The sequence below is a fragment of the Suncus etruscus genome, chromosome 2, assembly GCF_024139225.1.
Source record: "Suncus etruscus isolate mSunEtr1 chromosome 2, mSunEtr1.pri.cur, whole genome shotgun sequence".
Classification (NCBI taxonomy): Eukaryota; Metazoa; Chordata; class Mammalia; order Eulipotyphla; family Soricidae; genus Suncus; species Suncus etruscus.
The window spans coordinates 159,036,643-159,049,166 of NC_064849.1; the positions used below are offsets into that span (position 1 = coordinate 159,036,643).

At 36.3% G+C, this 12,524-nt stretch overlaps 1 protein-coding gene across 5 annotated transcripts in view; it reads left to right on the forward strand.

Moving 5' to 3' along the window:
* PPIP5K2 (diphosphoinositol pentakisphosphate kinase 2) overlaps nucleotides 1-12,524 on the forward strand; it is a 62,709-nt gene that overhangs the window by 24,069 nt on the left and 26,116 nt on the right. For 4 of the 5 annotated variants that reach the window (XM_049769109.1, XM_049769110.1, XM_049769111.1 and 1 more), the window contains exons 13-22: nucleotides 199-284; nucleotides 2,674-2,799; nucleotides 2,940-3,061; nucleotides 3,288-3,470; nucleotides 5,218-5,359; nucleotides 6,498-6,721; nucleotides 7,925-8,052; nucleotides 8,594-8,708; nucleotides 10,415-10,522; nucleotides 11,155-11,271. In XM_049769109.1, the coding sequence (XP_049625066.1) occupies nucleotides 199-284; nucleotides 2,674-2,799; nucleotides 2,940-3,061; nucleotides 3,288-3,470; nucleotides 5,218-5,359; nucleotides 6,498-6,721; nucleotides 7,925-8,052; nucleotides 8,594-8,708; nucleotides 10,415-10,522; nucleotides 11,155-11,271 (1,351 nt within the window). The remainder of the gene's footprint in view (nucleotides 1-198; nucleotides 285-2,673; nucleotides 2,800-2,939; nucleotides 3,062-3,287; nucleotides 3,471-5,217; nucleotides 5,360-6,497; nucleotides 6,722-7,924; nucleotides 8,053-8,593; nucleotides 8,709-10,414; nucleotides 10,523-11,154; nucleotides 11,272-12,524) is intronic. The other variant, XM_049769113.1, reaches the window with a different exon arrangement.

Here is a 12,524-nt window from a genome sequence, read left to right on the forward strand (position 1 = left end):
TTTTAATGTAGTTAGATTAACTTCTGATACAGATTTTCTTTTAAAATATTTTGAGAAAATGAACAACGTAACTTCTAATTAAAGGGAACTTTCTTCTATAAGGTTTAGCTTTATTTTGAGTATGGATTTCAGGGATTTTCCCAGATCATGTAGACCGCTCACTGATTATTTTCTATTATTCGCCATTTTGTTTTTCAGGTATGGCCATTTTTCTGGAATTAATCGTAAGGTCCAGTTAACTTACCTCCCTCATGGTTGCCCTAAAACATCCAGTGAAGAGGAGGGTATGTCGTAACAAATATTATAGTGTCCTGATTTGTCATTCTTTTTTTGTTTTTGATTTTGGGTCACACCCCGTGGCGCTCAGGGTTTACTCCTGACTCTGCTCAGAAATCGCCCCTGGCAGGTACAGGGGACCATATGGTATGCCGGATTTGAACCACCTTTCTTTTTTTTTTTTTTTTTTTTTTTTTTGTGGTTTTTGGGTCACACCCGGCAGTGCTCAGGGGTTATTCCTGGCTCCATGCTCAGAAATTGCTCCTGGCAGGCACGGGGGACCATATGGGACGCCGGGATTTGAACCGATGACCTTCTGCATGAAAGGCAAACGCCTTACCTCCATGCTATCTCTCCGGCCCCTGAACCACCTTTCGTACTGGATTGACTGCATGCCAGGCAAACGCCCTACCACTGTGCTATCTATCTCTTAGGCCCCTATCATTCTCTTGATTACCTTTGTGTGTGTCTGTGTGTGCACACACATGCAATATGTAGCAGGGTTCGAGGCTTGTTCCATATTCAGTGCTGGGGGTAGTATCCATATTCACTCTTGGGCAAGGCAAAAGCCCTCACTCCTCCCTCTCTCCAACTCCCTGGCAGGTTAAATAAAGGAACTATAGACTGGAGTTTTGTGAACTGTGTCTCTGATTATTTAAAAGATTTTATTCCTTATATAAAATATTTTATTTTGAAAATTTCTCTCTTCCTTTTTATTCTGTAGCTGTTTTGAAAAGCTTCTGTATTTTAAACTGAATGTCACTTTAATGGGCGTTTTTATTCCTCTCAATAGAAGAGGTCAGCATATATTGAATGAAGGCTTGATAAGAATGGAGAAATTATTATATCAAGCACATTTGTGTTTCTGAGATAGATATTTTCTTCACCCAGTAATCACACTTTAAGCCTTTTAAATAAGATGAGTCTTCTGAGCAGTCAGCACAGAAGTTCATAAATTTATTTCTCTTTCAAAGGCAAATTCTATATGGGGTAAAGAAGCCACTTCAGAGAGAAATGCTTATGCCCAATAAATAATGCAAGTAATAGTAATAATTATTGTATTGATCACCCTGCAGAGATTTTCTTGCCCTTTATTCAAATTGGTCAGAGTAATACTGTTAGTGTTTTACTCTCTGAGTAGTATAAATTTATGTTGCTTTTGGAAAAATATAACAAACCTCAAAGAAAATAAATGTTCATATGCTTTTGACCTTAATTTTGTTCTTAAAAATATATTAAAAATAAGTAATCAATGAAAGGTGGAATTTACTTAGTGTAAGATTAATATATAAATATAACAAAAGGCATTTTTATAGCAGAAATTGAGCCATTAACCTAAATCAAAGTTTGATTTTGATCCTTGTATATTTTATTTTTTAAATCTGACATGTTTGCTTATAGACGTTTTCATTAGTGATGAAATTACTGATGATATGTAGGCTATATCTTATTGTTTATTTTCAAAAACATTTTATCATTATAATCAGTTTGATCATAAAAATTTTAAATTAATAGTGGTTATATAGTAAATACAGAATGAAATTCCAGGAAGGATGATTTGTTTCTAACTGAAGATTCTTCATTACGTTATTCATTGCTTTATATTATTTATTTTTGAAGTACCTTTGTTTCAAAAGCCTGATATAGATGATAGTGAAAAAGAATAGATTAAAATTGGGTACAAAGCACATTGGCTGTGGTATTTTTCCTATAACATAATACATTGGTTTGGGTTACAGAGAATCATAGTTCCAATTTTCAAAAGGTGTTTTGGGGCTACATTTTATCATATAATAGTGCCCATAAATTTAAATTATATAAATATTGTGCTTTGCAGCCTCCCATTATCCCAAGAATTAATACAAATAATAATAATCCCATGTCATAAAAATTATAACTTTTACATTTATTGGAACCTCTTTTTAAATATCAGTGCTACAATAGGCTCTTCAATAAAGAAGGGTCTGGAATATTTTGGAATGAATCACTCCTGAAGGCCTGATCTCACATATATAGCAAAGCTAAATGAAATAAAAGTGGGAGAGTCATGTTGAAAAGTATGGAAGAAATTTTGAAACTGTAGTTAGATTTTTCAGAGGCTGGAGTCGGGAATAAATCTTACAGGAAAAAAAAAGTCTCACAAAGCCAGGTCTGCTTAAGGAAAAACAGTCCAGAGTCCATTTTTGAAAAGAGCAGAGAGAGCACGAAAACACCCTTGAAAAAGACACGTAGGGGCCAGAGCGATAGCACAGTGGGTAGGTGTTTGCCTTGCACAGGGCCTACCCAGGTTTGAACCCCAGCATCACATATGGTTTCCTGAGCACTTCCAGGTGTGGCAACAAAGCAAAATAAAAATATAAATCTGATGTATGTTTTTTTTCTTCACATGTATTTTAGACAGCCGGAGAGAAGAACCATCCTTACTTTTGGTTCTGAAATGGGGAGGAGAACTAACCCCTGCAGGCAGGGTGCAGGCAGAGGAACTTGGAAGAGCTTTCCGGTGTATGTATCCTGGAGGTCAAGGTAAATCTTGGAAATGCCTTTAACTTGGTACTATTCCTAGGCTTGTTTTCAGTCTCTTGTTTATTTGGTGGGTGAATTATTCTTAGAGAAATACAGCAAACGAAAAATATAGCTTAAGTGATTGGAGGATTTATTTTCAGGAGATTATGCAGGATTCCCTGGTTGTGGTTTACTTAGATTACATAGCACCTACCGACACGACCTTAAAATCTATGCCTCTGACGAGGGACGCGTCCAGATGACTGCAGCTGCTTTTGCCAAGGTAGAACACAACATTTCGTATCATTTCTAGACTTTCTACCAAATGGTGCCCTGAATCCCACGTATAGGCTTCAAGAAGCCCTAGAAAGGTTCACATGACTACTAAAGCTGATTATAAGACAATTACCAGATCAGCTGGTAATAAGAATCAGGCTGGGGCAGACCATGGACCCATGGTCTCATTTACTGTGTTTTACATTTGTGTTGGCCTTATTTTTACCATTTAGGGCCTGCTAGCACTCGAAGGAGAACTGACACCCATTCTCGTCCAGATGGTCAAAAGTGCCAACATGAATGGTCTCTTGGATAGTGACAGTGATTCTCTGAGCAGCTGTCAGCAGCGTGTGAAAGCACGACTTCATGAGATCCTGCAAAAGGACAGGGAATTCACTGCTGAAGACTATGAAAAGGTGAGTCCCCAATAGCATGAAATCCTGCAAACAGATTGTGTGAAGCCTAATTTTTGATCTCTTTTTCTCTGAAGCAAGTCTCACAATCCTGCATTTTTCACATTGGTCTTCTTTCATCATCTTCCTTAGTAGGAGATGGGAACAACTATGTATTTTTATTGTGTGGAGTTACACTGCCCATCTCTTGACACTGTTGGATTCTAGAAGTTCTTTCTAGATGGTATTGGCCTGAGCAGACTGAGCTTTGATTCTAATTAATTAAATATAAGGTGAAGACTCTTGAGTCATCGTAATAGGCTTCCAGTTCAGATCATGCCAATGTATACTAGTTTTTGGATCAGATATTTAGCTAAAAACCATTGTGCTAGCTACCTGTCTTCAGCTTTATGCCACTAGAATTGTTTTTATTTTATCTGTATGTTTTATTTTATCTTCTCCAGTTGTTTAGGGTTAAGGGTAGGATCTCAGGTTGTGTGTAGGAGGCTCTGAAACTGTTCTTTTTTCCACTAAACTGGCTGTATGATTCTGATGTTTTGGTGCCAAGATCCGTTTATGCTCAGTCTTTCAAATGTCCCAGTGGTTCTGGGGCCACCACAGCTATACCCTAGCTCTGCTGTGATAAGGATCAAACCCAAGGCCTCGTACATGCAAGTCATATTCTATCCCCAAATCAGATTTATCTCTAAATTTTTTATTTGTTTGTTTTGGGGTCACACCTGGCAATGCTCAGTGGTTACTCCTGGCTCTGTGCTCAGGGATCATCTTGGTAGTTCTCCGGGAACCATAAGGGTTGCCAGAGATTGACCTTGGGTTGGCTACATCCAAGGTGAATGTCCTAGCCACATACCATATCTCTGGCCCCGTCTCTAAATTTTAAACCTCACAACATCATTTTTAGGTTTTCTCTATTTAGACGTATGAACTAATTTACTCTCTTAATTAACTTCTGTTCCTGACTTCTCCCACTTTCCATTTCATCTGGGATAGGATTTAATATATTTAATTTTTAATTAAAGACTTTAATATCTAATATAACCTCTCAAGCTCCGCGTCTTACAGAAAAGCATGAAAATATAGTGGCCTAGGGCCAGAGAAATAGTACAGAATTGAAGCTCTTGCTTTGCATGTGTTCAGCATGGTTTGAATCCCTAGCACCGCATATGGTCCCCTGTGTGGTGTGGTGTCCACCTTTTATCCCTAATTGAAATAAAAAATGTCAAGAAAATTAGATATAAATGTCCATGTCAAAAAGTATTTGATGCCAAGAGATAATAACCATAAATAAAAAAGTTGCCATCAGATTTCACAGTGAGAGTGCTTTTGCTTTTGTTTTCTCTATGAATAATCGAGCAATAACTAAGATTAAGTATCTGGGCTCGGAGGAGCTGCCAGGCAGGGGCTTGGGTCCCAGAGCACTCTAGCACAACCAGGCCAATCAGGCAGTGGTTCAAAGTTTGGACATAAAGTATGGTTCCCTGCTGTGCTGGCAACTCCCATCCTTGTACTGGGGTCCTCAGGCTGCACGGGGTCATACTTGGGCAGTCACACGAACATTGCCTGTCTTTCCTGTTTCTGGCTTAGTGTTTGCCCAGCAGGAAATTTTGATATTTTACTTCTTTAATACTCTGTCTTTTGTTTCATCTTAACTTGTGGTATCTCATTCGCCAGCTACTAGAAAACTTTGATGAAATGGTGCTGATAGACCATTGGGCAAAACTGCATTATAAAGTGTGTCACTTGTTTTTAGCTTACTCCATCTGGAAGCATTTCCCTTATAAAATCAATGCATTTGATTAAGAATCCTGTGGAGACCTGTGACAAAGTTTATTCTTTGATACAAAGTCTGACATCTCAGATCAGGCATCGGATGGAAGATCCCAAATCTTCAGGTAAAAAAAAAATTCTAGAACATTAACTGTCCAAATACTGTAAACGTTTTTAACATAAGATGATAAGTCTGGAAAATGTAACTGTTACAGTTGATATTATTTCTGACCTCATAAAAGAGCTTTGTATAGTATTGCTTTATATTAAAGCAGCAAAAACAACATAATACGAGAGAGCAAATGTTATGATGAACTGTTCTCCAACTTTGAGATCAGCCTGGTTAATAGCTTGAAAAATTTTGGCATCCTGCACTTCTTACTATTAAATAAGAATCCTTTGAGCTCTTTCACTTCTAAGAGTCTTTCTGTTAAAATATATCTCTGTTGGGGCTGGAACGATAGTGCAGCAGTAGAGCATTTGCCTTGCATGCAGCTGACCCAGACAGACCTTGGTTTGATTCCCGGCGTCCCATATCGTGCCCCAAGTCAGGAGTTTTCTGAGTGCATGTAACCCCTGAGCGTCACCAGGTATGGCCCAGAAACCAAAAAAAAAAAAGTCTCTGTTAATTAAAAAGAAGTTGGAGGATTGGAAAGTCAGCTCAAAGCGTTGGAACTTGTATTTTTCATTTGGAAGCCTCAGGTTTGATATTGGCCCTGCCATGTTAGACCACCACTGGCTCAGACCCCCTCGGAACAGAAGCCCTAAAAATGAAAAAAAAAATTGTAATGTTTAATAATATTTAGAATTGAAATATATTTGCATGAAATTTGTTAAAATTGTCTTGTTTATTTTTGATTTGGGGGCCAGCCGGGCTCAGGGTTTACTCATGGCTCTGTGCTCAGCATCACTCCTGGCGGAACTCAAAGGACTATATATGGTGCCAGGGGTCGGACACAGCTCAGCAGCATGTTAGGCAAGCACCGAAACCCCTATACAATCGCTTGACCCCTAATTGTTCTTTTTGAAATTATTAGAGTGTGTAACATAGGGAGAACCATTTGTAAGTCCAGTTCCTAATCCATGTATTTGTACCTTTAATCAAATTCACTGAAGACGATTGCTAATAGTAAATGCTTATTGCTACATCTTCTTGCTTCTTAACAGTTCTACCTTTCACATTTAAAAATATTTATCACCTTCTAATATATCTTCTTAATCTTATTTTAAGGTGAATTTACTAATAATATTACGTTGTTTTAGATATTCAGCTTTACCATAGTGAAACATTAGAGCTTATGCTACGCAGATGGTCTAAGTTGGAGAAAGATTTTAAAACAAAAAATGGGAGATACGACATCAGTAAAATCCCTGACATTTATGATTGTATAAAATACGATGTTCAGCATAATAGTTCATTGAAATTAGAAAACACAATGGAATTGTATAGGCTTTCTAAAGCCTTGGCGGATATTGTTATTCCTCAGGTAAGTAACTTCTAGGCATTAACTTCCTTATACCATTGTATGGGAACTTTAAAAATTCCTGTCAATAGATTGACGGTAGTCCCTATTCATGTTTCTATAAAATCCATAACTTTAAATAAAGAACAAATAATCGTGATTGGAATTTAAATGTGTTAATGATCATACAAATAAATAAACTAACCATATATTATAGTTTGTAGTAACTTTTAAGGTTTAATTTTCCTAAGAAAACAATATATTGACTAACAAGACAATTAAAAAACAGGATAAAAAAAATCACTTAATTATTTATATGGTACTTAATATAAAAGTGTGATAACTGAAAGGTTTTTATTTTTTTAACAGTTAACTAATGTATATTTTAATAGATGTTTATATTGTGATCAAATTAACTTTTTACTTGATGGGGATGGAGCATGATGGACCATATCTGGTAGAGCTCAGGAATCATTCTTGGCTGTTCTCAAGAGGAAATCATGTGTATTGCTTGGCAAAATAATGTCTCCATATAAGGCATACACATTAAACTTTGTATTCTTGGGCTCTTAACTCCACCTATTAACTTTTCTCAGACCTTAGAAAAACAGATGCAGTGGTTTAAAGTGATTATTTAATTTTTTTTTTTTTTTTATGTTTGGTTTGGAGGTGATACTGGTGGTGCTCAGAGCTTATTCCTGGCTCTGCACTCAAGAATCACTCCTGACAGGCTTGGGGGACCATACTGGGTTTTGAATATTGAACCTCTGGAATGTGTGCAAGTCAAATGCCCTACCTGCTGTCATTACTACATGGTTGTGTATTTGAATATCAAGATGAAATTTGGTATTTTCTTATGCGATAACACTATTGGAACATTATAACATAACAATAAAGTGAGTTTATTTATAGATTAAGAAATGCAAAGGATTCTTTGAAATATTTACTATATAAAGTCCAATAGCAAACTCATTAAATATTACTACATAGAAATTTTTTAAATAGATTCATTTGATAATTGCATATAATATTCTTTTTTCCCTTTTGGTTTTTGAGCCACACACTGCCAGGTATAGCTCCCAATCCCTCTTCAAATTTATACTTGTAATAGCAGAAATAATAATTAGCGGTTGTATGTTGTTCACAACAGCTTAATAAAATATTTATATTGCTAGCAATCTTGAATTCACTGTATCATATCTTTTCTAATTCTGTTTTTCTGCTCAGGAATATGGTATAACTAAAGCTGAAAAACTAGAAATTGCCCAAGGCTACTGTACTCCTCTTGTTAGAAAAATCCGCTCAGACCTTCAAAGGACACAAGATGACGATACTGTAAATAAACTTCATCCTGTGTAAGAAACCACTAGAATTTCACTGTAGAGCTGTTTGTGTTTGCTTCAGATAGTAAATTACATGGTAACGTTTCTGAGAAGATATCAAAAGTAAATATGTGTCTGAGTGACACACAGTGGACGTAAAGTTTATTCAAGTAGGTAGACTTTATCCAAGTATTCTAAAGAGTTGAATTCTTCCTGTTGGAAACTAACAGGAAAATGCACAGGGGAAAGAAGATAGGGTGGTTATTCACATCAGGATGTTGGTTTGCACCCGCTCTGGAGCATGAATGTCTGTGAGTGGCCCTTGAGAGATGGCCTCCGTCCTTAATGAAAAAGCAATAACACTCTCTATACAGATTTTCTCTTTTATCTACTCTTTGACTAATTTAAAATCCCACTTAGTTCTACTAAGTTTAAACTCAATTGTAGTTGAAATAATGGTAGATTTATTTACCATGTTCTTTACTTTTACCATGATGGATATGATTTTATAAAATCATTTCATTACATTATTGTTGGCTATATAACTTTTCTTACCATTTGCTTTTTACTTTAGGTATTCCAGAGGTGTTCTCTCTCCTGAACGTCATGTTCGTACCAGATTATACTTCACCAGTGAAAGCCATGTACATTCATTATTATCTATCCTTCGCTACGGAGCCTTATGCAATGTAAGTTGAGTAAGTTCTTCCAAGCTCCTTGGCAAATTTATTTGAATTTGTTATTTATTTGAATTTATACGCAAATCACAAACACAGCAGTTTTTACAGTATAATTTTATTAGTTCATCACTTCTCATCTTTAACGAAGGGCTATTATTATTTACTGTGCTAGGAAAAAGGAATGAGACATTTCTCTTTGAACAAGGCGCATTTAAGGAACTAATAATATAAAATACATATAATGCATATAAATATGTTATGCATATTTATACATATAAATACATATAAATATAACACATATAAAATGGTGTTTTTGGTTGGTGACAATGGGATAAAGAGAAGCTGACAGATTTCTGGCTTTTATGGATTAAAATAAACAGGACTTGGACTTTCCCCCTCTTATCTCCTGTTGTATAATGAATCATATTAGACCATATTGGTCTGTAACTGTCATGTTTAGTTTATTGCCTCCTACAGTCCAACACAGTAGATGTGAGCAGTTTAGCCATGTAACTTTGGGTTTCACAGGTTGTAGCCAGAGCTGCTCGGTTTACATCATTTCAAACCTGTTCACCTGTATGGTGCTTGATTCTGCTGGGATATCAGTTGTGTTGTTGACTGGAATACTTGTGGTTGATCTCTTAGACACAGTAACCTCTGCCCTTAAACTAGGGCAACCGAATTCCAAGAAAAACGGGTGCAAGTGCAAGGCATTTGGTGACCTAATGTCTGAAATCACATGAACTTCTATCTGTCAGATTTTATTGGTTCCACTCCTGGAAAGAGAAGTACACCTTCTTGAAAGATGATTAGAATGCTGCACATTATAAAATGAGTGCGTGGAATTGACTGTGTTGTTATAATTGTCTTTGGAATCTAGCCTTTATCACAGTGCTCACATGTCATATCTCCTTCTAAGCAAAGTTTACTTAGTTCTCCTCTACTTTCAGTCTTAGGCTATTATATCCAACCTTAATTTGACATCATCACTTCATCTAAATCAGATAGATACAGATGGGATCCTTGAAGATAGCTCTTTGTATACGCTGGAGAACTCAGTCCCAATTTCAAAAACCTGTGAACTTCCGAGAACAATCATAAGTTCTTCCAAGAGACATAATGCTATGATGGTATAATTGGTGTAAGGAATGGGAAATCAGTAGGCTAAATGCAGGCTTTGCATGCAGGAAACTTGGGTTTGATCCCTGATGCTACATTGTCCCCTGTGTACATAGATGGGAGTAGTCCCAGATATGCCCCCACACCAAAATAATAACTATTATAGATAACACCATTAAAAGAAGGGGAAACAAAAGATACACTAGAGTCATTGTTCCATATCAACTTTGAGACCTCGCTAGGAATATATCACCCATTTCTGAATTATTGTCTGTGTACTCTGTGATCCCTGAGCACAGAGCCAAGAGTAAGGCTTTACACTGCCAGGAAAATGTTCACAGTGGCTCATCACTTTATAATTAGAGTTCTTTAGGGGCCAGAGCAATAATATATAGCTGATAGGGCACTTGCCTTGCATGTGACTGATCCGGTTTTGATCCCTGCCTCTCCAGATGATCTCCCCAGGAACCTACCAGGAGTGATCTCTGAATGCAGAGCCAGAAGTTTTCCCTAGTTTAGAGTTCATCAATGTAGATCATCTCTCTCTTTCTATAAGGAGTAGCCCATGTTTACTTATATATGCACCTTTTATTTAGGAATCAAAAGATGAACAGTGGAAACGAGCAATGGATTATTTAAATGTTGTCAATGAGCTCAACTACATGACTCAAATTGTTATCATGCTTTATGAGGATCCCAACAAGGTAACCAAGTTCTTAATCTGTGTGTTACTGCGGCAGGATAAATAATGTGCTTTTTAATTGAGAGTTACACTAATTATAAATTTATAATTTATATAATTATATATATAATATATATTATATTATATATAATATAATTATATTATATAATATATAATTATATAATTATAATTATAAATTATAATTATAAAGTGGATTAGCAGAATAATTTCTAAAAAGATTATTTGAAATTTAAATATTGGAAATCATTTAAAAGAGTCAGATTTGTCTCTGGGTTTTGGATCTAGGAGATGACCTTAACCTTCTTCATTTTTTAAATGTTTTTGTAAATGTAAAATACTGTGATAACTTTTTCATTTTTATGGGCATTATATTCTCTTTATTTTTTTTATTAAGTTACTGTGTTCATAGTCAATTTGCAGGCTTAAATGTTCCAGCATTAGTCAGACCACTAGTGTCAACTTCCCTCCACCAGTGTTCCCAGGTTTTCTCCCACTCCCCAGCCTGTCTCTTTGATAGACACATTGTAAAGTTCGGTTGTTGTGACCCTTGAACCCTGGCCCCTGTTACTTTACTTCTACCTCTGTCTTCCCCTTTTGATTTCTTATTCTAAAACATTTTCTAATATTGCTTAGGATCTTTCTTCCGAAGAACGCTTCCACGTTGAGTTACACTTTAGTCCAGGAGCCAAAGGATGTGAAGAAGACAAAAACTTACCATCTGGCTATGGATATAGACCAGCTTCACGAGAGGTAAAGAAGGGAACCGTGACAATGGAGTGGGTAGGTGTTTGCATTGCATGAAGCCAGCCCAGGTTCAATCCAGGCATCCCATTTGGTCCCTCAAGCATAGCAGGAGTGATTCCTGAGCACAATTGGATGTGGCCAAAGACAAAAAGAAAAAAAGAGGGCTGGAGTGATAGCACAGAACTTGGGCATACTTTGTATTTTACTATTTTCCTGGCTATGGTATGAAATTTAGAAACCATATAAAGAATGAAAAGTACAAGTCTTTCTTTTTTTATAATATCTTTGTTTAAACACCTTGATTACAAATGTGATTGTAGTTGGGTTTCTGTCATGTAAAGAACACCCCCCTTCATTGGTACAACATTCCCATCACCAAGTCTCCCTCCTCCTCCCCACCCCCCCGCCTGTACTCTAGACAGGCTTTCTACTTCCCTCATTAAAATACAAAGTCTTGATGAAGTAGGTATTTTCAATCATTATGTTGCAGGTCGGCATGTAACTATTTAGGCCCTTTTATTTTAACATAACTTTTTACATAATTTGACCTGCTCAGTCATAAAATGGATATTATCTTTGTAGGTTATTTTGGTGGAAAATTGGCTTTTTGTTGTCTGTTATTTTTTGGTAGCTCTACAGTAATTCCAACATCACAATAAAGTTTTTAACTTACAAAGATGTCAAGTAACATGCATAAGAAGCACCATCAATACCAGTCTGTTTTTTTCCATTCTCTTCTCACCTTTGCAATTTCACTTAAGCTTGTATTAGGCTTTTTTTACCTCTACATATTCCATATATCTTTGTACACTCCTTTATGTTTTTGATGTCTTACTCCCTAATGCCATGTATCTCTGCACTCTTTTATGTTTTTGATGTCTTTTTCTCTTGATGCTCCACATACAGTATTTTACTTATTCTTGTTTCAATTGTGGTTAATTCTGCTCATTAAGGTAATTTTAAAGTTAGTGTTTAGCTCTAGAATTCCCACAAGTTTTATTTATAAGTGAAAATCTTGAATCTAACATCATTATGGGAATCATTTGGGATTCTATGTTCTCTTGCTTTTATACTTTGTTTGTTTGAGGGCCACACAAGTCTCTGTTTATTGCTCACTGCTCAGGAATCACTCCTGGTCCTGTGTTCAGGGGCATTCCCGGCAGTGCCAAGAATCAGACCTGGGACAGCTGTGTGCAAAGCACTCAGTAAATAGTTCAGTGCATCAGTGAATGCTATTTATACAGTCATAATATTTCTGG